This window comes from Mesoplodon mirus (genome assembly GCF_964341445.2).
Source record: "Mesoplodon mirus genome assembly, chromosome: 14".
Lineage (NCBI taxonomy): Eukaryota > Metazoa > Chordata > Mammalia > Artiodactyla > Ziphiidae > Mesoplodon > Mesoplodon mirus.
The window spans coordinates 54,286,348-54,313,443 of NC_138990.1; the positions used below are offsets into that span (position 1 = coordinate 54,286,348).

General features: G+C 38.5%; 2 protein-coding genes across 6 annotated transcripts; one reads left to right on the forward strand and one right to left on the reverse strand.

Annotated features, from left to right (window-relative positions):
* Positions 1-20,444, forward strand: CEBPZOS (CEBPZ opposite strand). Of its 5 annotated transcripts, none has more exons than XM_082642589.1 (5): positions 1-45; positions 3,038-3,153; positions 4,210-4,254; positions 5,309-5,393; positions 6,865-7,562. In XM_082642589.1, exons 1-4 carry the CDS (start codon positions 17-19, stop codon positions 5,389-5,391), a joined length of 273 nt encoding a protein of 90 aa, XP_082498715.1. In that variant the 5' UTR covers positions 1-16; the 3' UTR covers positions 5,392-5,393; positions 6,865-7,562. The 5 variants fall into 5 exon arrangements, with proteins under 5 accessions (XP_082498715.1, XP_082498714.1, XP_082498712.1 ...); XM_082642588.1 differs by lacking the exons at positions 1-45; positions 6,865-7,562 and adding exons at positions 261-319; positions 19,197-20,444; XM_082642586.1 differs by lacking the exons at positions 1-45; positions 6,865-7,562 and adding exons at positions 261-319; positions 13,649-14,586.
* On the reverse strand, positions 5,387-27,094 carry CEBPZ (CCAAT enhancer binding protein zeta). Its single transcript, XM_082642575.1, has 16 exons — positions 26,889-27,094; positions 22,431-23,920; positions 18,128-18,359; positions 17,386-17,575; positions 15,884-15,972; positions 13,335-13,388; positions 12,683-12,785; positions 12,505-12,573; positions 10,722-10,788; positions 9,523-9,617; positions 9,015-9,072; positions 8,513-8,700; positions 8,030-8,119; positions 6,546-6,607; positions 6,363-6,444; positions 5,387-5,569 (listed from the first exon to the last, which is right to left on the reverse strand). Exons 1-16 carry the CDS (start codon positions 27,042-27,044, stop codon positions 5,433-5,435), a joined length of 3,162 nt encoding a protein of 1,053 aa, XP_082498701.1. The 5' UTR covers positions 27,045-27,094; the 3' UTR covers positions 5,387-5,432.
* Positions 27,095-27,096: the final 2 nt, after the last annotated feature.

Below are 27,096 nucleotides of genomic sequence, written 5' to 3' on the forward strand. Positions count from 1 at the left end.
CTGCCAGCCCTGGAGCATGCGCAGCCCGGCGAGTACGCGCCTCAGGTAAGGCACGCGTGCGGGTCTCTCTCGCTCAGTTTCCTCCCTTGGCAGGTCTTCAGAGCGGGGAGCAGAGCAGGCTTTTGGGGGGACCTCGGCAGAGTTCTGGGGCTATACGTAGAACACTCGATGTCACTGTATCCGTCCGCCGGAGGGGCGCCGGCCCGGCCCGAATGTTTCCGGGTCGCTCAATGACCTTGGCGCGGCACCCGGGCAGTGCTGCTTGCGTTGCGCGTGTGTCGGCGCCTGGCTGGGAGCCCGGGTGGCGGGGAGAAGCCGGGTGTGTGGGGGAACCGGGGGAGCTGGGGAGCTGGCTGGAGCCGGGGCACCGGAGATGCGGAGGCCGCGCGGGGCTGAGGAGCGCGGGTAGTCGGCCCGAGGCCACTCTCGGAGGCGTCGGTGGTTGCTTGGCGCTTGACCGTGGGAACCTGGAAAAAGTGCCCTTGTTAATTGAACCCGGGTCGTAGCAGGGAGACCTTGTCCCACATCTGGAGTGTGAGGAAAGACCTTGCTGTTTGAAAGCCTGGAGAGGCTGAGCCGCGTCGATCTCCAGCTTTGGTGCATAGACGAGGGGTTTTCGGACGCAACATTGCACATTTGTCTTAAGCGTGTGCACCCTAAGTCAGCTTCTCAGCCCAGTGTGATGTAACCTCATGACACACAGCCCTGCTTTTCTTCGAGCCCATCAGAGGACTGCTTTATTTTAAACTTCACCTGAGTTCCATCTTTCTCCAAAATCTTGTCTAGTCTTACTCCGCCTCTGCCCGTTAGTAACCTAACTGTCGTGGATGGCTATGCGTTTGGTGGTCTTTATCAAATAGGTTTTATCAGTCATTATAACCTTTTCTGAAGTTGAGGGACTTGGAATGTAAAATGTATGTATATCCATTTTTAAGAAAGGTAAATGCTTTACTATACAGTTATTTGGACTTTGTTTTTTGAACCCTTAGCCTCTCTCCCTGCCAACAAAACAAAACAAAATTCTACTTGGAGTCCTTGCACTGTGGATCTGGCTGCAGGCAGGCTTTGTTTTGTTTTGTGTTTCACCCTTTGAACATTAAAGATAACCCCAGGAGAGCTCCCTGTACTGATCATGGCTTATTTCCTGTCAGTTGTGTACAGCATAGTAGTAGACAAAGCAAAACAAGTCTCCCACTCCCTCACCGCCTCTTGGTTATGTGTAAGTTCTTTTTAAACTCCGTCCACTTCACTTCTCTTAGGGAAGAATAAGAAAGTTTGAATCTTTTAGTCCCCAGGGTGATCACATTATCAAAATGAGAGAAGGGAATCTGGGGGCTGGGTCGGGGGGAGGGACACCTGGTTACAATATTAGTAGGATAGTCCTACCAAAGTAAGGTATTTAATTACGCCCATCCTCAGACATTGCAAAAAGGAGTTAAAATTGAATGGAATGAGTGGGAGAGCTGGGGCTGTAGAGTATTAGAGAGGAGGTGCCACCTCACACGGAGAACGGAAGAGTGTTACAGAGCATACACAGGACAGTGTTGAAATCCTGAGTTTAAAAACCACTGGTTCTCCTATCCTTCCTGACTTTGAGGCAGAGTAAAAACTTGGGTTTAGCTGCTTCCCTGGTGGTCTAGTGGTTGAGACTCCGCACTTCCACTACAGGGGGCACGGGTTCAATCCCTGGTTGGGGAACTAAGATCCCCATATACCACTGGGCACAACCAAAAGAAAAAAAAAAAACAACAACTTGGGTTTACATTTCATATATTCAGTAAGTCATATATGCTATTTTCTTCACTTGTTATATAGCCCTTTCCTTGTTGGCTTTTGCTTTAGTGAAAGAGAATAAAGACTTAAGCCCTTCCTTCTGACTGGCTTTTATTTTAATTATAGGAAGAGAATCAAGATTTGAAGTCTAGTTTTGCCACTTACTGGGTGATGGTGGTCAGTGTTCCCCTCATGTGGTCCAGAGGCCTCTCGTATAAAAGTCACTTGGAGTTGCCTGCAAAAGGGCAGATTACTGGGCACCAACCCTAGAGTTGCTGAATCAGAACCTGGGGATTGGGGAATTGCTCTCTGAGGCCCAAGAATGTGCATTTCTAACAAGCCCTTTGGGTGACGTAATTAGTTTGAAAAAACTTAGAATAGCAGCTCCTCAGGAACAAGAACCAGTTTATTGCTCAACTTTATATAAAATGCCCAGAACTGTGGCACATAGTTCAGTATATTGTATAAATAAATGAAAACTTCTAGCTATAAAACATGTACAACGACTTGCAGAATAACCTTACTTTTGTAGGGTTCTTCATAAAGAACTTCACATATTGTGCCCATTAGATCATATCTTACTTAATTCCTAGTTCAGCTAAAAAAAGTTTTACCCTAACTCCCACCATTCTATATTCTTAGGCAATTTAAAAATCTCAGTTCCATAAACTGTTAGTTCCTTTCACAATGCCTTCCACTTTGTCTCCGCGCTGTGCTTTCTCCAGTCATGTCTTTGGTTCACTTGTGCCCCTTAGGCATGGAGGCTGAAAACTAGGAAAGTGAGACATGTCTAATACAACTAAGGATATGGTAACAACTAAGGATATGGTAACTTTAGGGTTTGTTTTATTTATTTATTTATTTATTTATTTATGGCTGTGTTGGGTCCTCGTTTCTGTGCGAGGGCTTTCTCTAGTTGCGGCAAGTGGGGGCCGCTCCTCATCGCGGTGTGCGGGCCTCTCACTATCGCGGCCTCTCCCGTTGCGGAGCACAGGCTCCAGACGCGCAGGCTCAGTAATTGTGGCTCACGGGGCCAGCCGCTCCGCGGCACGCGGGATCCTCCCAGACCAGGGCTCGAACCCATGTCCCCTGCATCGGCAGGCAGACTCCCAACCACTGCACCACCAGGGAAGCCCAACTTTAGGGTTTTATTCCTATATAATCATTCAAAGTATGGGAATGAATTGCAGTTATTTTTATAGAAGTGGTACTAAGTTTATATATGCTTATTCAGGTTTACATTTATTTGTTATTGTTAACTTAGGATGGCCCGTACTATGGATCCACTGGCAAAGAAGATCTTTAAAGGAGTTTTAGTAGCTGAACTTGTGGGCGTTTTTGGAGCGTATTTTTTGTTTAAAAAGATGAACACAAGCCAAGGTAATCATAATTCAGAAATTAGTAGGGGGGTGTACAGTTTGCTAATGCATTTTAGGTTAAATGGCTTCTTTAGAGAAACTGCCTTTTCAGATTCAGTGTATTGATATTAGCCATTTTATGGGCACAAGGGGAAGAAGCTAGGTGTTAATTATTATAGAATAAATGACTCTTCTCCCTAAAAAAAAAGAATTAATGTTTGTAGACTAGGGAAAATGTTTCATACTTCCATGGATTTTACTAATGGGGGGCATAGAGCAGTGTCCTGGTCTGGCTTAGTTTGGGAGCACAGATGGAAAAAATCCAGCCTGCCCATTACACCTCATTGTTTGGTAAGACTGAAAAAGCAAGAGGTAGCATAGCTGAATTGTCAAGTAACCAGTTTCTCAAGCTAGGAGAGTGTTTCCTCTGCATCAATACTAGCCACTAAAAGCCTTTCCCATGCCACTGGCCATCACCAAAAGTGCTTTGTCATTTTGTGGGGGAAATTTTATATTAGCGCCCTCAACTTTTAAAATCAGGAGGTGCTACTTTCTCTTTCCCTAAAGCAGGGAATAGTAGTCCTGGGGTGGTGGCCATCTTTGAAACTTGTCATTTGCCTTCTTAAAGGATGGAAGAGTATAAAAGAAAACATTCAAATGGTATTTAAAAGCAAAGTAAAGTTTAAGATCACTTCAAAAATTGGGTGTAGTGAAGTCTTATGTATAATTCTCTAACAAGGTAAAATGGCATCCATAAAAACAATTTATAAAATTACCCAAGGGAATTTCACATTAACACTGAAAATTTGCTTTTAAATACCGTTTCAAAATAAACTACATCATATATATAGGCCAAGTTTTAAAAACTCCAAAATAACTAGGGAAGGCTACATATAAGGTTTAAGTGCAATTTACACCCTATTTAAAAAGATAGTTCCTGGATTACCAAGGACTTTAACACAAATTTCGAATTTATAGGATTCCTATCTTAGAGACCCTAAAGCTAGCACTAAAGTATGGCTCCATGTGTTAAAACAATGAATTTCTAATCATGCCTAATTTTAAGACTTTTCTTTAGATTTCAGGCAAACAATGAGCAAGAAATTCCCATTCATCTTGGAAGGTATGTTTTTCCTTAAGTGAAATTAAGAGTACAAAACTTCTTCAGGTAACCTTTATAAATTGTTTCTTTATGACCAATTAAGGGCTAAATGACTTTCTAATTTTGTGATGCCAGTTTCTGAAAATACTGTTCATTTCTATTTTCACTCCTTCTGAGAACACAGTGGAGAAAATTCTCATCCCAGTTAGCCAATGGGTTAATCCAGCTAATGGGCCGGATTCTTAATTCTTCCAGTGGGTTAAGAATGTAGACTTTGGGGCTTCCCTGGTGGCGCAGTGGTTGAGAGTCCGCCTGCCGGTGCAGGGGACACGGGTTCGTGCCCCGGTTCAGGAAGATCCCACATGCCGTGGAGTGGCTGGGCCCGTGAGCCATGGCTGCTGAGCCTGCGCGTCCGGAGCCTGTGCTCCGCAATGGGAGAGGCCACAACAGTGAGAGGCCTGTGTACCGCAAAAAAAAAAAAGAATGTAGACTTTGGAATGAGACATATCAGAGTGTGATGGAATCAAATCCACAGCTTAAAACTTAAAACCAATCTCTGGTTTGCGAACTTCTTGGAGCTTTTTCTTTCTCCATCAAGTAGAGATAATAATGCCCACCTCGATCAGCTCGGTGCTTTGTGAACGCCTGGAGGGGTGGGTTGGGGAGGGTGGGAGGGAGGGAGACTCCAGAGGGAGGAGATATGGGAACATGTGTATATGTATGGCTGATTTGCTTTGTTATGAAGCAGAGACTAGCACACCATTGTGTGGCAATTATACTCCAATAAATATGTTAAAAAAAAATAATGCCCATCTCATGAATTGTTGTTAAGGATTAAACAAGATAACATTATGTAATTACTTCACACAGTATCTGGTATAAAGTAATGCTTAGTAAATAGTGTTCATTACAATGATTAGCAGAGATGCTAGAGCTTATATACAACACATGTATCCTATTGTCTTTTTCATTTTACCATGTAGAAATAAGGGGAAAAAAGCTTGACTTTTTTCAATATAGTTTAATTTTAACACTTTTACATGATTTCATAAATGACAGCTATTTCTATTTATAGTTTATTACAAATCCATTGAACACTCTGGAATGTATGGCATCAGAGAGCAAGATCAAGAAAAATGGCTGAACAGCAAAAATTAGGAGTAAGTAGAACTTTAACTTGTAATTTACTTAGAAAACACTCATTTTCTTTGCTTTTTAATTTTTTGAGTGGTTTTTTGCCTCTTTCTAAATTTTTTCTTCCTCTTGATGATGCTTTTCACATCTCTGTTGTGTAACCATTCATCGCGTTCAGCCTCCCACCTAAGCTGTTTGAGACCTTTGAGGAGGGAGAAAAAAGATAAGCACATTGTAGACCCTTGGAGGCCCCACCGAACATCCTAACAGGAACTTCCAGTCTGCCATGACCTACAGTCATTTCCCATCCACTACGCAAACCCCTCCTTGGTTGTTGCTTTCTTTCCATATTTATCATCAAAGATTTACTGTTTACAGCAAAGGAACAAATGCTCTAAAGATTTTATTTTCCCTGAACACTTACTGGTGAAAGAAGAGCAGCCAGTAACTATCAATATCAGAAATAATTAATATGCCTATAAAGTATTTATAAAGTTACTTAGCAAATTCATACTATATAAAAATAGCCTGCCTCCATTAAAAAAAAAAAGTAACTTTTGTAGGCTGTATTTTTTTTTCTGTAGTATAAATACTTTTTAATCCCATGTGCTCTGCAGACAGAGGTGAAAAAGCCATTCTTTTCAGGTTGTAAGGAACCATTTATCCCTTCTTACTATAAAAAGGTCCTCCAGGGCTTCCCTGGTGGCGCAGTGGTTGAGAGTCCGCCTGCCAATGCAGGGGACATGGGTTCGTGCCCCAGTCTGGGAAGATCCCACATGCCGCGGAGCAGCTGGGCCCATGAACCATGGCTGCTGAGCCTGCACGTCCGGAGCCTGTGCTCCACAACTGGAGAGGCCACAACAGTGAGAGGCCCATGTACCGCAAAAAAAAAAAAAAAAAGGTCCTCCAAAAATACTCAGATTTTCAGAAATTCTAAGTTAAAGCCTAAGTTAGTTAACCTAATTCGAAGTTAAATAAAAATTCAAGTTACTTACTTGCATTATCTTTGTTAGCCATGGCATTCATGCCAATGTTATCAAACTTGGATCCCATATTTTCATCCAACAGGTGGCCAAACTTTAAAAGAAAAAAAGAGGGGGGGATGCGTGTATTAGGAAACTTAAAAAACAATGTATCAATAGAATAGCCAACTGCTTAAAGCAGTACATTAGCATTACCTCTTCAGCAGTTACAAATAGGTTGGAGTCACTGAAATTTCTTTTCTTTTTTTTTCTTGGTCCTTAAAAAAAAGTATAAGTCTAGATTATTAAATTGTAAATCCAATGATTTTGGATAAATATAATCTTCAACATAGTTTTGTTAAAAATATATATATATTTGGGTTAAAACACACAATTACAATTATCTTCTAGTATCATTAGGTAGCTGGCATTTAAAGACAGAAAAATAACTTAAAAGTTAGTATAAAGGTTTTTTTTTTAAGTTAATATCCTAATAGGACTGTTCAGATGACAACAGTGTCGTCTTGTCTTTCAGATTTGACCATCGATCAAAGTTTGCCCTATTTCGTAGTATCAGGCAAGATTAAAAGTCCAAAGTTGACATGGATGGATTTTAGACTATTTAAGATTGTGTAAACTCTAATTAAGTCAGAGGTTTTGTTCTTTGGACTGTGAAGAAATTGATGGCAGGTTTGTTTATTATGTGATAAATGGAGTTTTGTTTACTACTCAAAATAAACCTGTTCTTTAAAAAAAAACTCCCCTATAATTCTAAACATATAAACCTTTCAAAATAGATAAGATAGTAAAATATCTATTTTTAATATTTATTACATTTTTTCTTTTCCATTATAGTTTATTACAAGACATTGAATGTAGTACCCTGTGCCATACAGTAGGGCCTTGTTTATCCAATTTATCCCCCTCTCCTTTGCCCTTTGGTACCACAAGTTTTTCTTCTATGCCTGTGAGTCTGTTTCTGTTTTCTAAATAAGTTCATTAATGTTTATTACATTTTAACTCACACTAAAACTATATTAACTAAAAATATTGCTTTTATCCATTTTCACTTTACCTGAAACAATACTTAAAACTCTACATCAATGTCTCTACTAGAGCCACTTTGGAATAAAATTCGTCATAAAACATTTATCGTGCTTTCTACATGTTTATCAAAAACTTAATATTGTCACCTGATATAGTACTTTTTTCCTTTTATTAGCACCATAGAAATTACACTAAAAGACATAATCTGTTATCATATACTTTAAAAATTCCTGTTTAATATATTTTTGAGGTTATAATCATTTTGTCATGGCAGCAAAATGGCAGATCTCATTAAAAAAGGAAAATGAAGTTAATAAAGAGCATGGGTTTTTAGATGGGTCAAATGGGAAGGATAAGAGTTGATAGAGAAAAGGAAAAAGGCAACAGGTGTCTATTGAAAATCCATGGCTTACGTATTATTGAATGGTTTAAACATGAATGAAATGATGATCTAGAGCTATTTAAATGAGAGGAGTGAATTTGGGAAGAAAAAATAATTGATGGTGGATGTGAGAAACAACATTTTTCATATATTAAAAATATGTTTAAGACTTCTTATCCATTAGAAAAGTTAATTTCCCAAAATGATAATGAACAATAGCTTTTGCATGCTCATTGCTTAGGTTTAAAAGAGACTCAATACATTTTCTTACCTTGAAATGACCCAGCAAAGTCAAAATCACCTGCACCTTTTCTCTTGCTTTTCTTACTATTGACTTTGAAGCTGACATCATCATCAAGTTCTGTTACCAAAAAAAACCCCCGCTGTTATTAAGCAATTTAAGAAAACAGTAGAACTGCTATAGGGCTATGATGATTAATACTGATTAACTTTTAAAAACTACAAATTACCAACATTTTAAAAAGGCAATATAACAGCTCGACAGGTATAGCACAGATAGCCTCATTGCTGATTAAAATAAAAGCCCAAAACAGAAACTCAACTGCTGATAAAACAACAACAAAAAAACCCTTCAGTTTCAAATGAGAGGAGAAAAAAGGTCCTCTTTAAATTTCTGTCTGATCTGAGTATTAACCTGAATACAGGGTAATATTAAAAAACCTTCAACAGAAAAACCAGCCTATGCTGAGGAAGAAAGCTCCAGTTTGTTTGTCTTATATTTTTAAAAGTTTACCTGGAATGCCCTCATTTTCATCATCTAACACATCCATGAATGTTCCTCCATCTTCCTCAATTTTAATGAATTCTTCATTCATACTTCCTAAGGAAACTTCATCATCATCCAAATTACCAAGGTCCTCATCTTCTGAATCTTCATCTTCTAAGTCATCCTTAGCTCCTTTTACTTTCTTCTTCATGTTGCTGAAGAAAAACAAAAACTTGAAATGTAAAAGAGGACTTTGTTTTCTCAAGTATGTTTTGGTGACCAGCAGGGCATTAGGCTGTTAACAGAATTCAAAGGAGAGTTACAGACGGCTCAGAGCCTTTATTTAATATACTAACGGGCATTATAAAGGTCCAAAATGAAAGTACTGTGTCCACTTCCCAAACTTCCTTTAATACCTAATACCTTTCTCCTATACAACACATAGTCCTGTGCTCCACTGTTCCGAGGGACAATAATTTGAGAAATGCTGGGAAAAGTTAAAAAAAAAAATTGAAGAAAAGTATTTTACCTAGCAAAGTCAAGGTCATCCTTTCCAGAGGTGAAACAATTATCATCTTCAAACGTGTCTGCCAGAGAACAATATACAAATTGTGAGATGTAGCAAGGAATAACAAAGTTGACATGTTTTATATTTGAATCAATCAACACATCATGATTTGGCTGTTCATGATAAGTAAACAGCAAAATGATATATATACATTTGACACTGCTGGTGTTTTATTAATCTAAACAATATGCTGACCTTAATTAAATCCCTAAACTAAATGTGTTCCAGTTAATTTTAGCTTCTTTCTACAGTTATTTTATGGAAAGAGGGAAAATATCAAATAAAACAATATTTAGCAATTGCAGACCTTTTTCCTCCATTAGAACTATTTATGTGCTTATTTTTAGTAGGTGTAATATGATATGCAACATGTGAGCTCAATGTAAGCTTATCTAATTTCCCATTTTATTTTCAGTCTAAATTCCAATAAAATTTTTCTAACTCTGGATTATAAAGGTAAACAAATTACCAATCATCTTTTCAAATTCCTCATCATCCACATCTTCTATACTTTCTTCATCTTCATTCCGTTTTTGTTTCACTTTAGCAACTTTTTTATAATACCTAAAATAAAAATGCATGTTATATATTTGATAATTTTATCATAGGGTCCATTTTACTATAATCAAAGCACCTATGGCCAGTGTCACAAACAAGTGTAAAAGCTGTTAACTCAGGTGGATATAAATCACTAAAATCTGTATTTATTATAGAAAAAATAGTTTTGAATTCAAAACAGTTGAAAACTTTTGAAATGTGAAGTATAGTAAATTTCAATGATTTAGGCTTGGTTCTTCATAAAAACACCTTAACTCATCTTAATTAAATGGCACAGTAAAAGGTTGTTTTAGCATTAGCACGATTGCAATGATACAAGTATTTGAATATTAGAAACTGTGGCTCTAAATGACCTGTAATCACAATATTTTATCAGTTAGACCGTTTCTTCTATCAGGGTACAGTGAAACTTAGCATTTTGCAGATGGGATCATAGCCTCAAAATTCTTTACACAAAAAATTTTTTTAAAAAGCAAACCAGGGGCTTCCCTGGTGGCGCAGTGGTTGAGAGTCCACCTGCCGATGCAGGGGACACGGGTTCGTGCCCTGGTCCAGGATGATCCCACATGCTGTGGAGCGGCTGGGCCTGTGAGCCATGGCCGCTGAGCCTGCGCGTCGGGAGCCTGTGCTCCGCAGCGGGAGAGGCCACAACAGTGAGAGGCCCGCCTACCGCAAAAAAAAAAAAAAAAAAGGTTCCTTTACTATTACAAGGTATTAGTTTTAATAGTAGTAGGTTTAGGACTTATCTCCATAGTAGTGCAGTGAATTTTGCTAATTCTACGCAGAGCCATGTTTTGGACAAATAACTCACGAGTTACAGATTTAAGCCTGTAAGAAAATTACTAGAGTAAAAAATTTTTTTTCAAAGTCAAGGTTCTTAAAACAAAATTTATGCTAAATTATTAAAAACAAAACCCTCCAATTTACTTGTTTTAGTTTCATTTAGATATCTTAACATTAGCAAAATGACATTTCTAAACTCCCCTCACAAAAATGGATTGAGGTATCGTTCGCCCTTTTCAAGATAGGCCTGTGTTAACAAAGCGTTTATGGAATCTAAAAATTTTAAATTTAGCAGTTCTCCAAATGAAACAGTATTAAATATATTACCTGTAGAAAAACACTTCATCCACTGGTATTTGACTTTCTTCTTTTGCAAGGAACTCCTTACTGTTAACTAGGAAAACAAGTTAGGAATTTTATTTAAGTAATTCTTTTTATGTTATTCAAGCTCTTAAGACAAAATACAGAATACCTGTAATTCTTTAGAATCTTAAAGATTCTAAAGTCTCATAATGTGAGGAAGTTGGACAGAAGGCATCTTATAAATTTATTTATTTATTGGCTGTGTTGGGTCTTCATTGCTACGCACGGGCTTTCTCTAGATACGATGAGCAGGGGCTACTCTTCGTTACGGCACGCGGGCTTCTCATTGCGGTGGCTTCACTTGTTGCGGAGCACAGGCTCTAGGCACGCAGGCTCAGTAGTTGTGGTGCATAGACTTAGTTGCTCTGCGGCACGTGGGATCTTCCCAGACCAGGGCTTGAACCCGTGTCCCCTGCACTGGCAGGCAGATAATCTTAAGCACTGCGCCACCCGGGAAGTCCCTGGACAGAAGGCATCTTATAGTGCGAAGGACAACCTCTGGAAAAGTCTGTCTGGAGGAAACCCAACATTTGAAACTTCATCGGCTACGATAGTTTGTAGCCATCAGTGCGTCACAGTGAAAGAACAGGGTTCTCTTGTCCTCCAATTGCATCCAGGATCCAAATTTCAAGAGAAACAAAGACTCAGAAGAGTTCTCTTAATAATCACTTTAAACTCATCATTTTTCACCTTGGAAAAATGACAACAATTCCTGCCATTCTGGGAATAGGAAGCAAACACAGAAGTATCCACAATTTAACTTAATACTGAGGAAAACTAAGAAACAAGAATAAGGAACTACAATATATTAGTGTTTCCTCATCAGAATAAAAATTTCAGGCTCATCTTGGTTGAAAGAGTATTTGGCTTCTGATTCCAACTCTAACTTTGGGCAAGTCCTTTTATGTCTCTGGACCTCTGTGATATAAGTCAATTAGAAATTAAATGATTTATAAGTTGTAACTGAACCCTAGACTGTGGGAAAAAAAGGAGCTGGGATCTAGTATGTAAAGAAATACCTGCTGTGAATACAAAAGCAGAATTAGATCCACAAGATGGGTACTAAATACTTGTTGAAATAAGTTTAAAATGAGGCCCTGTGACAAAATCTGTTGCGGGTATTTCCGCCAAGCCCATTAGAGAGCTTAAAACGGTCTGAGCTGTAAAAGGTAATTATATATGGGGGGTGGCGGGGGCAGTGTCACTGATAAAGCTATAGCTTTACCTATAGATGATAGAAGAATGGAAAATGCTGGGCTTCCCTGGTGGCACAGTGGTTGAGAGTCCGCCTGCCGATGCGGGGGACACGGGTTTGTGCCCCGGTCCAGGAGGATCCCACATGCCGTGGAGCGGCTGGGCCCGTGACCCATGGCCACTGAGCCTGCACGTCCGGAGCCTGTGCTCCAGGGTGGGAGAGGCCACAGCAGTGAGAGGCCCGTGTGCCGCAAAAAAAAAAAAAAAGATGGCAAATGCTAATTGTTGAAGATGGGTGATGGTTATGGGTGGGGTGGGGAGGGTCCATCATATCACTTGTGTATATATGCTTTGGATATGTTTGAAATTTTCTGGAAAAAAAAAAGGCCCAATCTCAGTAAACTTGAAAATGCATACCAATCTTGGCAACAAAGATGGATAATATCTCTGGTGCTTAGGTTTTATTCTGATAAAGTAGAGCAAAGAATAACACAATTTATATCTTACTGACTTGTACTGTTGTCAGGTTCAACCGTCCAGGCTTTATACTTACCAGCAAGACTACGAATATCCTTCATAAAATGTTTTCTTTTTGGCTGCATCACAACACTGTCTGTGTTTTCTGAAATGTAAAATCAAGACAGTGTAATGTAAAACCTAGTTATATATGCTCATGTTGTTTATTGAATATTAACAGGGAAAACAAAAAAATTCATCAAATAGAAGCGTACCTTTGCCTTTATGTGGCTTTGGATTTCGGTATACAAATCGATCCAAGAATCTCATTAGTGTGAAATCCTGTAGTGGATCCCCTGAATACTCAACATAATTTCCCTGAAAGGTAGGGGGAGGGAATTAATAAATTATATATATATACATCCAGAGAAAAAACAAGAAGAAAAGCATAAACATCTATTACATTGCTTTGAAGGCACAAATATGCAATAAAAGACCCTTCAAATATCCCTCTCATGCATGTTATTCTTTTCTTGAAGAAATTAAACACACACTCATACATATTCTACAATGCACTGCTGATTTTATGAATAGTCAAATAGTATTATGTAGGTTATCTAACCATTAACCAGGAACCAAACCCCGACTGGCAAACACGACAAAAGGGAAAGGAGAGGGCAATCTTTCTTCAGGAGCAAAGCCAGGATGTAGTAAATAACTCTTGTGGTTTTGTAATATCCTGTATTTCCATTCAGCTCAGAGTGGGAAGAATTATCTGCTGCTCTGTATCAAACAAGTCACTGCTCCTTTACAACAGCAGAAAAATGTACACGATTCTATCTAGTAAACACTGACTAATTATTGATTATCTAAAACTGAATTACTTATTTTCTTTAATTTCTTGTCTTCTGAATATTTGAGACTTACCTGAAGGATAGTCTTTGCAAAAAGGGCCACAGAGGGATGAAAATGCTCAGAAAGCTAAAAAGAAAAATGTGAAATAAGGTCAACTCCTACCACAGTTGCAGATTATTTAAGAAAATCCAAAAAACTGAAACTTAAGCCGATACATCAGAAGAGTGATTCAAAATTTTGGTCTCAGGAACACTTTATATACTTAAAAATCAAGGACCTCAAGAGCTTCCGTAATTTAAGTGGGATATATCTATTGATATTTACCTTATTAGAAATGACAACAGAAAAATTTTAAACACTTATAGTTCATTTAAAATTAACAATAGGGCTTCCCTGGTGGTGCAGTGGTTAAGAATCCGCCTGCCAATGTAGGGGACAGAGGTTCGAGCCCTGATCCAAGAAGATCCCACATGCCGCGGAACAACTAAGCCCGTGCGCTGCAACTACTGCCCCTGCGCTCTACAGCCCACGAGCCACAACTACTGAGCCAGCGTGCTGCAACCACTGAAGCCCGAGCACCTAGAGCCTGTGCTCCACAACAAGAGAAGCCACCACAATGAGAAGCCTGTGCACCTCAAGAGTAGCCCCTGCTCGCTGCAACTAGAGAAAGCCCATGCACAGCAACAAAGACCCAACGCAGCCAAAAATAAATATTAAAAATAAAAAAAACAATAAACCTATTACATATTAATATAAATAAATAATGTTTAATGAAAAATAACTTTTTCAGAACAAATATTAGTGATAAAAGTAGCATTATTTTACAGTTTTACAAATCTATTTAATGTCTGGTTTAACATGACAGTGGATTCTCATATCTGCTTCTGTATTCCATGTTATTTTAGTTGAAGTATATGAAGAAAATCTGGCTTCACACAGATATATAGTTAGAAAAAAGAGGATTAACCAATAGTCTTTCACATAATTGTGGGGTTTTTTTCTTTGATACTATATCAAAATTGAAGATTAGTTGCAGTGTGGAATCTGAAACCCTATCAATCAGCTTTTGGTACTTGCTACTTAAAATTAACTGGTCTACAGTGAATGGATCTTTTATCCATGCTTGACTTCATAACACTGTGTATTAGTCATATGGAAAATACTGACTTTGTGAGTTATGCAATTCTTCCAAATGCTGGTCACATTTCATTCAATATCACAAAAATCACATTGTTAGTATCACCACTCCTTTCAGTCAGAAAAGGTATTGAGAAACTGTTAAGCTCAAGATGGTGGTTACAGGAGTTCTAAAATTTTAACCTTTGCTTTAAAGCTTGAACTTTGGGCTTCCCTGGTGGCGCAGTGGTTGAGAGTCCGCCTGCCGATGCAGGGGACACAGGTTCGTGTCCCAGTCCTGGGAAATCCCACATGCCGCAGAGCGACTGGGCCCATGAGCCATGGCCGCTGAGCCTGCGCGTCCGGAGCCTGTGCTCCGCAACGGGGGAGGCCACAACAGTGAGAGGCCCGCGTACCGCAAAAAAAAAAAAACAAACAAACAAACAAAAAAAAACTTGAACTTTATCATTGACAACACATACTGTCACCTGTTTTGACTGAAGTAACAGGTTCACGTCATTCATTTTCAAGAAAATATCTCCCAAATACCCAAGTCTGAGTGACCAGCCTGTCAGCCAGACAGCTAGCTGCGTTTCCAACAACTACGCAGGCACTTTTCCTTGAGACACGAGACAACCCTCATACTTAGGTCTGCAGCAGAGTGTGTTATGTGTTCTTGTTATATATACACACAGAACATTAAGAAGACATGTATGTACTTTGGAGTCAAGATAATAAAATCAACAATTTTTCCTGCCTCATCATTCTTATGTGATACTGGCTTTTTCCCCCTCTGCAAGTATATGGCAATGAAGAATGTAATGCCCATGAGTGCAGCTTGGTACTACTGTCTGTATTTGTTTTAAGGCACCAGCAGTTTTATCCATTTTTTTAATACCATCAGCGCCACTGTCAATAGTGACAAAGGCAAATAATGTCCTGGTGTCACTATGAAAGTAGTTGTGACCTTGCAGACTCGCTACAAGGTGTCAGGGACCCACAGGAGTCTGCATGGGTAGACACTTGCTTTAGCAAAAATATCATAGAAAGCTTATTAGAAATATGAGTTCCTCTCACATATTTAAAAAGTAACTTTGCTTGCAAAAAGTTCTATTATCACAAAACCTTTCAGAGATATCTAATGCATAAAGCAAAATTTATCCATTTTACAGAGCCATTATATGCAACAGTGTGCTTACAAAAAGCAAAATTTACTTATAGCCATGTATAACATCCTTATTTTGCATGCACAATATTTAAGATTTTCTACATGTGAATATAGAAATGTGTAAATTTAATGTTTTTTAGAGGCAACAGAAATATTGGTTATAAGGCATTACAGCCAGGTGACATACTTCAAATTGCTTTCTTCTGCCAATTAATGTCTAAATAACTAAACTCCTATATTTATCACTTATAAGAAAAATGGAAACTTCAAGGTGTTAAATCCATGGGGGCAAATATATAGCACAGTTGAATTAAGAGACCATTTGAAATTATTTTACCTTTTTGAGTTCCCAAAGACTTGTATTTTCAGCTCCACAGAACAAAGGGTTTCTACTGAATGGATCATATGTGTTTAACTGTTTGCCACCTGAGAACAAAAATATAGTGTTTATCAAATGCTCTATTCCTAGCCCAAGAGGTCACTACACCCACCGGGATCAATGCTGTCACTGACAATTATTAAGTATCAGCATTTTTAGTTAGCCAGGCATCCTACCTAGAATAAAAACTCCAAGCCACCAGAATTTATCTTGGTACCTAAGCTAGCATTTGTTATTGAGTAAACCAGGCAGCATATTTATCCCAACTACTAAAAGCTCCCCTTCAAAATTTATCCTCTTTTCAAATAGGTACCCATTTCTCGGTCAATTAGGTCATAAGTGTTAAGATGACAAATGACCTGAAGATGAAACAGGTCTAAATTCTTTTGGAGCTTTAGAGTACACTGAATGTTTGTCATTAAATTATGTCCAGAAGTAAGTCTCACTTGGAACAGGTTTTATATTATCTCCTTCATGTTTTTAGCAACTCCGGATTAGAAAATTTAAAACAAGGAAACTTCAGAACACACAAGGAACTGTCTACTTCACAATGCACATGCTTGTCATCCTTCTAAAGGATTATTCCCAGTTTAGCCTTCAGGGCAACTGATGGATTCTTTTAAAAACTTCCTGGTGGGTACCATATTTCTCTTTTATACTTCACAAGCAAACTAAAGTTCAGAGAGATGAAATAATTTGAACAAGAGTCCCACAACAAGTTTGAAGAAATGGGTCTGGCACCTTTCTTGATCCCCAAGGCTAGTGTGCTTTTCTTTACAGCCTCAAATGAAAAGCCTGCATTTCTAAGATTTCTTTTGGCTCTAATAGTCTATTAATAGACTTAATTCAGTTTGTGTGTATGGAAAACATAGTTTCTATATCAAGAATGTTTTCAATCCTAAAACATTACTTTAATACAGAGGGTAAACATGATGCTTGAACAAAGTAACCACATGTTCCACACTATTCACAATATGTAACCAAATACCTTTGTTTGTATATCAAACTTTGTGTACACACGTGTTGTTTTCATATATGTTCCATGCAGGGGGCCTTTACATGTACAGATAAAGATCAAGAAACTAAAACTCATTCAAAAGTATAAACTTATTACACTTACAGCTGAAGGAAAAGAAATCTACTGTGCATCTAACATGGCCACAGTTTTCTCACTAAATCTTCACAGCTCCAAAAGGTATCTGCTTTAATTTCTAAGATTTAAGTTATTTTAAAAGATGTATTTATTATCTGTAGTACTGTTCATAAGTCAGTGATTCATTATATTAAAAATTTACTTCTAGGATCCTAATTATATCTGGTTATGAGAGCTCCCATCTAAAATAAAGCAATATTGAGGACTTCTAAAATGGTATAATATTAATTTCTATTAAGATTAAAGGGGAATCCAGTTCCTCGGTTTAAAAATTCAAGAAAATAATTTAAAGATTTAAGACACTCACCTTTCAAATTATCAAAGTGCACCCAGGAAGCAGACTCTAACTTTTTGGTTTCCACATGACTTTCAGACACAGTTTCTTCCATCTCAACTTTTTTCATGGTATCTGTATCTGTTTCTTTATCTGCATCAGTGAATTTTTCTGTTTCTTCATCATCTCCTATGTCAATAAAATTTTCTTCCTCATCAGACTCCTAAAAAAAAATGGTTTAATGAATCTGGGTTAATCAACGGGAAGAGTACTCAATTACGTGAAGTAGTTTTAAAGATTTGTTTATTGCAATTCTGATGAAATGTGAACGTTCCATCAATGGAACTTAAAGTGAGAATAGGCCACATTCTTATTCCTAAATGTAACAGAGTTAAGTTTTGAGCCAAGAATCCCTGAGACTTTGAAAGCATTCAGCCCTCAAATGAATTTTTGAGCTGTTGTAAATAACCCTACGAGGTAGGTGCTTTTATGTCCATTTCACAACTGAGGAGATAGGCTTAAGAAATCTGTTAGCTCTGTAACTGTAACTATCTCATATAATCACATTTTAGGGTAGTTTGTTACGTGTAAAAGGGTGAAGCAACATGCCCACCTAGTAAACTGTACACCTCGGACTAAAATCCAGGTCAGTCTAATTCCAGGACTCACACTCTGCTCCAGAGAACTAAGTAAGTTATTGTCACTGAAGGAAAGAAGAAAAATGCCAAATATATTGCAGAACCCACTCGATTTAAAGAGCAATTGTAAAATATACCGGAGGATCATCTAGTTGACTTCTTAAACCTGGTTTTGCTTTAAGGATCTCAGACACGAGATATAAAGCTCCACATATGAATGGCGGCATCTGTTCACACGTAACTTGAAGTAACCTCTTCACAAAAGCCTTCACCCTCCGCAACACGATGTCAGCTTTCAGAGACTTGTAGACAAGGTTAAGAAACATGGCTTGCTTAGAACACAACATTAACCCCGGATCCAGCATCTTCCTGCAAAAGAGAAACGAGATTGCGTTTATTCATAAAACATCCCCATACCCAGCAACTACTAGAGGCAACTACTAACCTCATCTTAGTCGGGAATAACCTTGCTGCTTATTTTAGAACAAGAGACCATTTCTGCCCTAAGATGTAAGATGGAAGTCAATGACCAGAATAGAAAGAGTGATGATAGTACCAGGGGGAAGAAAAGCCACAGGAGCATGACTTTCTTTTTAGTGTGTGGCTTCTTTTCTCTTTTCCAAGTGGTTTTCTGTTCTCTAGACCAACAGGGCACAGCCCTAACAGTATAATTTTTCATATAGATAAAGAACTGCGCATGGAAGGCTAATCCAAAACCAAACAGTGAAAACTGACCTATGAAAGCAGTCAACTAGACCAGGGTTCTTATCCTTGCATCACTACCTACTAGCTGGGTGACCAGAGGCTGCCTCCACATGGCTCTAGTGAAGACTGTACATGTATAGTAGAAAACTGAATTGTGAGAATCTCTTGTTCAATGTACTACCTGTGTAAATCCTTCCTATACACTGTTCTGTGCCCAGAATGCTATTCTCCAACTGTCTGCACATCCATAGGTTCCTCCACTATTCTCTATCTCAGTCCCACGTTTATCTTCTTTATAGTTTAACACCTTTTGTTTCCTTTCTCTATTTTTCCCCCAAAGTCCAACGGAACAGGGACTGTGCCTGTGTTATTCACTGTTGTAACCCCAGTGCCTGGCACTTAATAAGCACTCAATATCTGTTGAATGAGTAAGTGGTTCATTCCATGGCAAGTGCTTGTTCAATATCTCTCGTGACCGAGGATTGCTCACTCTCACTCTAGGAACACAATCCAATTTTGGACAACTCATTTTTGCCAGAAAACATCTTCTTTATCCACAGCTGAAATCTGCTCCTGTGTAATTTCCAACCATCAATTTTACTACTGCCTTCTGAAGCATCACAAGCAACAAGAGCAAAAATAAACAAGTGGGACTACATGAAACTAAAAGCCTTCCGCACAAGGGAAACCATCAACAAAATGAAAAGGCAACATATGGAATGGAAGAAAATATTTGCAAACCATGTATCTGATAAATGGTTAATATAAAAAATATATTAGGAACCTCATACAATAGCAAAAAACTCCCAAATAATCCAATTTAAAAATGGGCAAAGGACCTGAATAGACGATTTTCCAAAGAAGACACACAAATGGCCAAAAGGTATGTGAAAAGGCTCTCAACACTACTAATCATCAGGGAAATGGAAATCAAAATCATGAAGAGATATCAACTCACACCTGTTAGGATGGCTATTATAAAAAAGACAGGAGTTAACAAACATTGACAAGGATGTGGGAAAAATGGAACCCTTGTACACTGTTGGTAGGAATATAAATTGCTACAGCCATTATGGAAAACAGTATGGCAGCTCCTCAACAAATTAAAAATAAAACTATCATATGACCCAGCAATGCCACTTCAGGGCATATATCCAAAGGAAATGAAATCAATATCTCAAAGAGCTATCTGCACTCCCACGTTCACTGCATTATTCACAATAGCCAAAGTATGGAAACAACCTATGTGTGTGTCAACAGATGAATGAATCATGAAGATGTGGTATATACACACAATGGATTATTATTCAGCCACAAGAAAGAAGGAAGCCCTTTTTGTGACACGTATGAACCTGGAGGACATTATGCATAGTAAAAAAAGAGACAACTACTCTAATATCATGTATATATAGAATCTTAAAAAAAAAATCAAATTCATGGAAACAGGGAACAGATTGGTAGGGGGTGGGGGAATGGGGAGATGTTGGTCAAAGGGTGTAAGCGTTCAGTTGCATGGTGAATAGTTAATAATAGTTAATAATACCGTATCGAGTACTTGAAATTTGCTGAGAATACATCTTAGGCATTCTCAACCCCTCCCCCCAGTAGTAACTATGTATGTGAGGTGATCGATGTGTTAATTAACTTGATTATGGTAATCATCACAATGGATACATGCATCAAATCTTCATGTTGTATGCTTTAAATATATACAATTTTATAGGTTAATAAACTGGTTAAAAAACTCACAACAAAATAATCTAATTATATTTTTACACGACAGCCTTTCAAATACTTGACCACTTACTATAGCTATTATTTGTCCTCTCCCCCAAAGTCTCTCTTTTGCAGGCTGCTGAGATATTATCTCATATGATACTTTTTAAATTCTTTCTTTATCCTGTTTGCTGAATCCCAGAGATGCTCCAAATGGTCTGGACCCCCAGACATTAGGACACCCAGAATTAATACAATCCTCCAGATAACCACTCCAAAAGTGGAATCAATCCTTTTGTTCTAAGCACTTTAATTTTTGTCTACTAACTCCAGAAATGAAAATATTTAACCTTGTGAGGCATTTTCATATTGCTCACATATCTAGTTTTCCCCATTTGTCAGTTCCACAATTCTAGTACCTATTGGTGATATTCTGAGAAAGTCTATGTTATTCATATAATCTTTGCTACTCCACTTTCTCTCTTCTCATTTGAATTTTCAACATTGCCATCCATTTTGGCACTCATTTTAAATCATAAGTTCCATTATGCATCAAAAGAAAAACTTGAGAATTTAGATGGTTCTTGTCTCCACCATTTGACCCAGAATACGTTCCTGGAGTTTTTGATAAATCACGTTTTTGTAAACCAAATCGCTTCTTCATTTCTTTTATCCCTCAACTAATATCAGGGAATTTTTATTTAAAGGATTTTTAATAAAACGAAGAGAAAATAAATACTTTAAAAAGGCTTAAAAGCCCTTTGAGGGAATCCATCTGTGAGAGCTCTTGACAAACAGTAATTTAAAGAGTTTAGGAATGTACTCCTCAGATATTAGACTGTTGTGTTAAACTCTCAGATGTTAAACGGCTATTAGAAATATATGTTTTCCAATAGATTCCACACAGTTTCTAAAAATTAGAAATTCTTATGACCCTCAAAAGTTACCAAAAAACCTAACCCTAAAATCTCTACATTTTCAGCCTTGGAAGTCTTTCCAAACTAAAAAAAGTTTTTAAGTATTTATTACTTTATTTTTATTTTTATTTATTTATTTTTTTTGCAGTACGCGGGACTCTCACTGTTGTGGCCTCTGCCGTTGCAGAGCACAGGCTCCAGATGCGCAGGCTCAGTGGCCATGGCTCACGGGCCTAGCCGCTCCACAGCATGTGGGATCTTCCCGGACCAGGGCACGAACCCGTGTCCCCTGCATCGGCAGGCGGACTCTCAACCACTGCACCACCAGGGAAGCCCTACCAGTATGGTTTTAACGAGGATTAAGTAATTTGTCCAAAGTTACACAGCAAGCTAATGGCTGGTATTCAAATCCAGGTCATGTAGCTTAGGTCCAAGATATTAACCACTGTGCTACGTTTCTCACAAGATATATGTATGTAAAATTAGAAAAACGAATTAGAAGGAAATATGTAGCTTGTTGGTGTACTTCAACAGTTCCCAAGTGTACAAACTGTTCAAAATATCAGCCCTCAATGGGTGCACTGCAGGACAGTTGCAAAATTCAGTAAATCTAGTACCAAAGTCTTAATCCCAATATTAAAAAAAAAATTCCAAAACTGCAACCCCCAACCCTCCTATCTAAAAACATTCTTGTTTACCATTTGTCCTCCCCAATTTGAACCAAAGTGCCTCTAGAGGTGCGAATTTTGTTCACTGTGCTATATCCTGAGTTCTGGAATAGTGCCCAGCACATAGTTGACACTCAAAAAATTCTTGTTGAATGAATGACTAAATGGCTGTGTGAAGGACAAGAGGAAAGAAATACAGGACCGAGGATGGGGACTTCTCAAAATAAAAAATAATAAATGACGTATTCAAAACATGTAATACAGATGCCCAACAGGGAACCAAAGATTAAATGACTCAAAGTTGGTGAATACCAAGTTGCTGAGAGGGGCCAAAAATCCTACTTTCTAAGTCTTTCTATTGCCCCACAGAGGGGCACTGCGTTATATTAGACCACATTACTTCTCATTCACACACTGGAATAGTAGGTACTTACCGATATAATGCTGCATAATATCGATCTGATATCGTCTGCTGAGAATTCATTACTTGGAAGAGCAACATTAAGGCCTGCACACTGGTATTAAAATTCACAATATGCAGCACTTTGAACAGCGTGTCAACCTGCTCCCTCACTTTGTCATCACCAGTCTGGGCGTAGGGATATGCCCTATTCACTCCTGTTAAAAGGGCACTGAGCATTTTTGACTCAATATCTTTTCTCTTGATGCAAGTCCGAAAAAAACAAAAATAAAGAGTTATTAGTTTGTTAGCTAATTCGCTTTCTTCATGGGAGAGGACCATTTGATTTAAAAAGCAAATTGCATAATACTGGGCTTTGGAGCTGATATTTGAGCGGAAAAGCAGTCTTTCTACTTCACTACACACAACTCCTTTCATATTGGGATGTTTACAAAGCAATGTCTCCAACAGATGGGAGGCTTTGGTGGCTATTCTGTTCTGAGGATCTCCCAGTTTATTTACCACCTGCACAAGAAGGGCCTTTTCTTCCTCAGGTTTGTTACAAAGAAGCTCATGAGCCACTACAAGGGCTCGAATTTTGGTGGTTACTAATGTATCATGACTTAAAGTTTCTAAGACTTGCACAAATTCAGCCACTAAGTGTTTCAGCTGGTGTTCAAAATACCATAAGATGAGTCTTCTATCTCTTGAGTCCTTGTTGCCACTGGACAACTGTTCTAGTTTGTTGAAAGGATGCTGGCTGAAAATCCGTAGCTTTCGGCTGTCTGGCAAAAGGTCTGTAATGAGTAACTCTTTGAAAGTATCCAAAGCCATGAGGCACTGCTGTTTGCTGCCCTTCTTTTTAACAAGGTTCAGGAGAGTTTCTACAAACTGGAGTGTGTGAATAGCATCCTCCTGAATAAGAAGAATCATGGCTGCCATTCTGTCACCTAGCGTCCCTGATGACACAATTGCCTTCATCCAGGTAGAAGAGGCTCCCTTTTGATTATTTGTCTTATTTTTGAATAAGTTGATTTCATGTTCATACAACTTCTGAGCCAAGGTTTTGTACTTAGACACAACATCCCGAGGCTGGGGTCCCAAAGAGTATTCACTGCTATACTCCAGATCATACCATTTGCCTCCAGACTTAAGTAACAATGTCCGTCTCTCAAAAAATTCAAAGATATCCTGTTGCTTATCTCTCTTTGCTTTTGTTGTGGCACTGCTGTTCTCATCAGAATGTTGTTCTGGCCTCTTCTTATTTTTCACCTTACTTTCACTTTCTGCTGTACTTTGCTTTTTATTATCTACTTTAGATACTCTTGCTTCTTTTTTGCTGGCTTCTTGTTTTTTAGCTGGTTGATCTTCTTCAATTAAGAAAGCTTTTGCATACTTGGCTAAACTAAGATTCTGAATAAATGCTTCCAATTCACCCTGCTGAAGATCATCAATTGCTCCTTTTTTGCCTCCATCCACCACTTCCTCATTCTCATCCAAAGCAGTCAGCATAAGGTAATCTTGCTGCATAAAAATGTAAGTTAAAAATAAATTACAAACCCAACAGTTTAGTTAAAACCTCAAAAGTTAATTTGATATCTATATCCTTGAAATCAATTATCCATGAAATTGAGTTATCACAGTATTGCCTAGGTTCCCATCTACACCCAAAGTACTTATTTGATAGATCAAAGATTTAAATGTGAAAAATAAAACCATAAATAGGAGAAAGCACAGCATAATTAAAAAAATAATTCCAGGGGCTTCCCTGGTGGTCCAGTGGTTAAGACTTTGCCTTCCAATGCAGGGGGTGTGGGTTCAGTCTGCTGGCTGGGGAGCTAAGATCTCACATGCCTTGTGGCCAAAAAAAACCCAAAACATAAAACAGAAGCAATATTGTGACAAATTCAATAAAGACTTTAAAAATGGTCCGCATCAAAAATAACTTTAAAAAATAAAAATAAAAATAAATTTTTAATTAAAAAAAATAATTCCAGAGTAGGGAAAAATCTTTCCAAATTTGACATAAAACTCAGGGTCCATAAAGAAAAGAATGGATATATTTATCATTCTCTTACACACAAAACATATACAAAAATTGAAAGGCAAATAATAAGCTGGAAAAAACAACTGGCAACTCATATCAAAGTAATTTGGCTTAATATGTAATATAAAAGTTCCTATACATCAGTTAAGGAAGTGACAAACCAACAGAAAGATGTGCAAAGGATATAAACAAACGGTTCATAGAAAAAAAAAGTGGTTCTTTAAAAATGTGAAAAGATGCTCAACCTCACTGACATTTAAAGAAGTCCAAATTAGAACCACAATGATACATCTATTTTTTAATCTGCCAGAGAAGCAAAGATAAAATTAAGACAGGTGGTGTTGGGGAAAGGGTGGAGGAAAAGGCACTTTCCTAAATGGTTGATGGAAGTGTAAACTGGCACAACTTCTATGGAGAGCAATTTGTCAACTTCAGTCAAAATACAAGACACATCCTTTGACCCAGCAGTTCCACTTCTATAAATTTAGGTTATGCATACATTTACAAATGTGGAAAAAGTTATATATATGTTCAAGGTTTTTACTGAAGCATTATTTAAAATAGCAAAAGATTGACAACTTAAATATCCACAATAAGTGGCTAGTTAGATAAATTAAGAAAATGATGTTATGGGCATAAAACCAAAGACAGAACTTTATACTGATGTGCAGGGATCTCTAATAAAACAGTAAGAAAAAAAAGATTTAAAATATTATATAGTATGGTACCTTTTGTGTAAAAAATAACAAACATAGGTGTGTGTGTGTGTCTGTCTGTCTGTCTGTCTGGAAGATATAGAAGACACAAAAATAATTGCTTCCTGGAAGGGAAACTGCATGGCTGGAGATAAAAGTGGGAAAGACGACTTTTCATCCTGTACCCCCCTCTAAACAAAACAAAGCAAAAACCAAAACAAACCTTTTCGTAACATGTGCATATATTATGTACTCAAAAATTAAATACAACCCAAGTACAGAGCAAACTGAATCTGCCCCGGTAAGTTGCATTTCTCCTGCCTCTAATCGCTCATCCTCCCTCTCCCCCTCTCCATGTTGCCCAGAAAGTCTAGTCTGAAAACAAAACATTTAATAAAAAGCAAAGCTCTGTCACATATTTGCTACAAATCTTCTAAGGTTTCCCATGAAATTCAGAACATAAGCCCATCCTCTTACCTCTCTGACCTCATTTTTTTTTAAACATCTTTATTGGAGTATAATTGCTTTACAATGTTGTGTTAGTTTCTGCTGTATGACAAAGTGAATCAGCTATACGTACACATATATCCCCATATCTCCTCCCACTTGCGTCTCCCTCCCATCCTCCCTATCCCACCCCTCTACGTGGTCACAAAGCACCGAGCTATGCAGCTGCTTCCCACTAGCTAGCTATTTTACATTTGGTAGTGTACATATGTCAATGCTACTCTCTTACTTTGTCCCAGCTTACCCTTCCCCCTCCCCGTGTCCTCAAGTCCATTGTCTACGTCTGCGTCTTTATTCCTGTCCTGCACCTAGGTTCATCAGAACCTTTTTTTTTTTTAGATTCCATATATATGTGTTAGCATATGGTATTTGTTTTTCTCCTTCTGACTTACTTCACTATGTATGACAGACTCTAGGTCCAACCACATCATTACAAATAACTCAATTTCTTTTTTTCATGGCTGAGTAACATTCCATTGTATATATGTGCCACATCTTCTTTATCCATTTATTTGTCGATGGACACTTAGGTTGCTTCCATGTCTGACCTCATTTCTTACTGCTCTCCTCTCACATCACTTGCACTATTTTTATTGTTCCTGGAACAACAAAACCAAAAGGGCTCACTCCCTTCTTTCCTTCAATTTTTGCTCGAAAACTCGGGTGGATCCCCCGATCACCTCGTTTAAAACTGTAACGCCTCTTCCATTTATTATCCCCCTTCCCCGTTTTAATTTTCTCCACTCAGCGTCTGATATACAATGTATTCCAAAGTTTGGTTACTGTTTCTTTGCCTTAATTAGGATGTAAATTCCAAGAGCGCAGAGAGCTTCTCGGGCGTAAACTGAGCGTGTGGGTGTACTTTGTGAGAATAGAAGTTAAATTCCAATACCAGTGGGGCTCCAAACACTGATACCACGAGGTCAGGACCAAAAAAAAAAAGTCAGTCCTCTCCGACCTGATGGAGTGCCAGTTATACTACGTCAATAAAATGAGACGACGCCTACATCCTAAGAAAAGACACGGCATAAAAACGTTCAATTCTAAAGGACTTTTCTCTTGCAAAGAGCAATGGGAAATAAGAAGTGCGGGAAGCGCACCGAGTACATTTCGAAACTGGGATCTGGGTCCACGACGCCCTCCCACTCTGCAGCTCGGGGGCTGCCTCGCCACTTGCCCGCGCCACTCGCGGGACCACTCCACGCGCCTGTGTCTCCCTTCTCCTGGAGTCCAAGGCCATTACCTTGGTGCCTCCAAGGCGTAACACCTCCTGCAGGGAGAACCCATCGTCGGCTTCATCGTTAGCATCCTCGTCGTCCTCGTCCGGATCTTCCACCGCTTCCTCCGGGAGCCAGGGCCTCTTGGCGTGGAACTCCAAAGGTTTCTTAACGGCCGCCATGGTAAGCAAAGCTCACGCGCACGGCCCAAAGCTTCCTTCCGCTTGGCCGGGT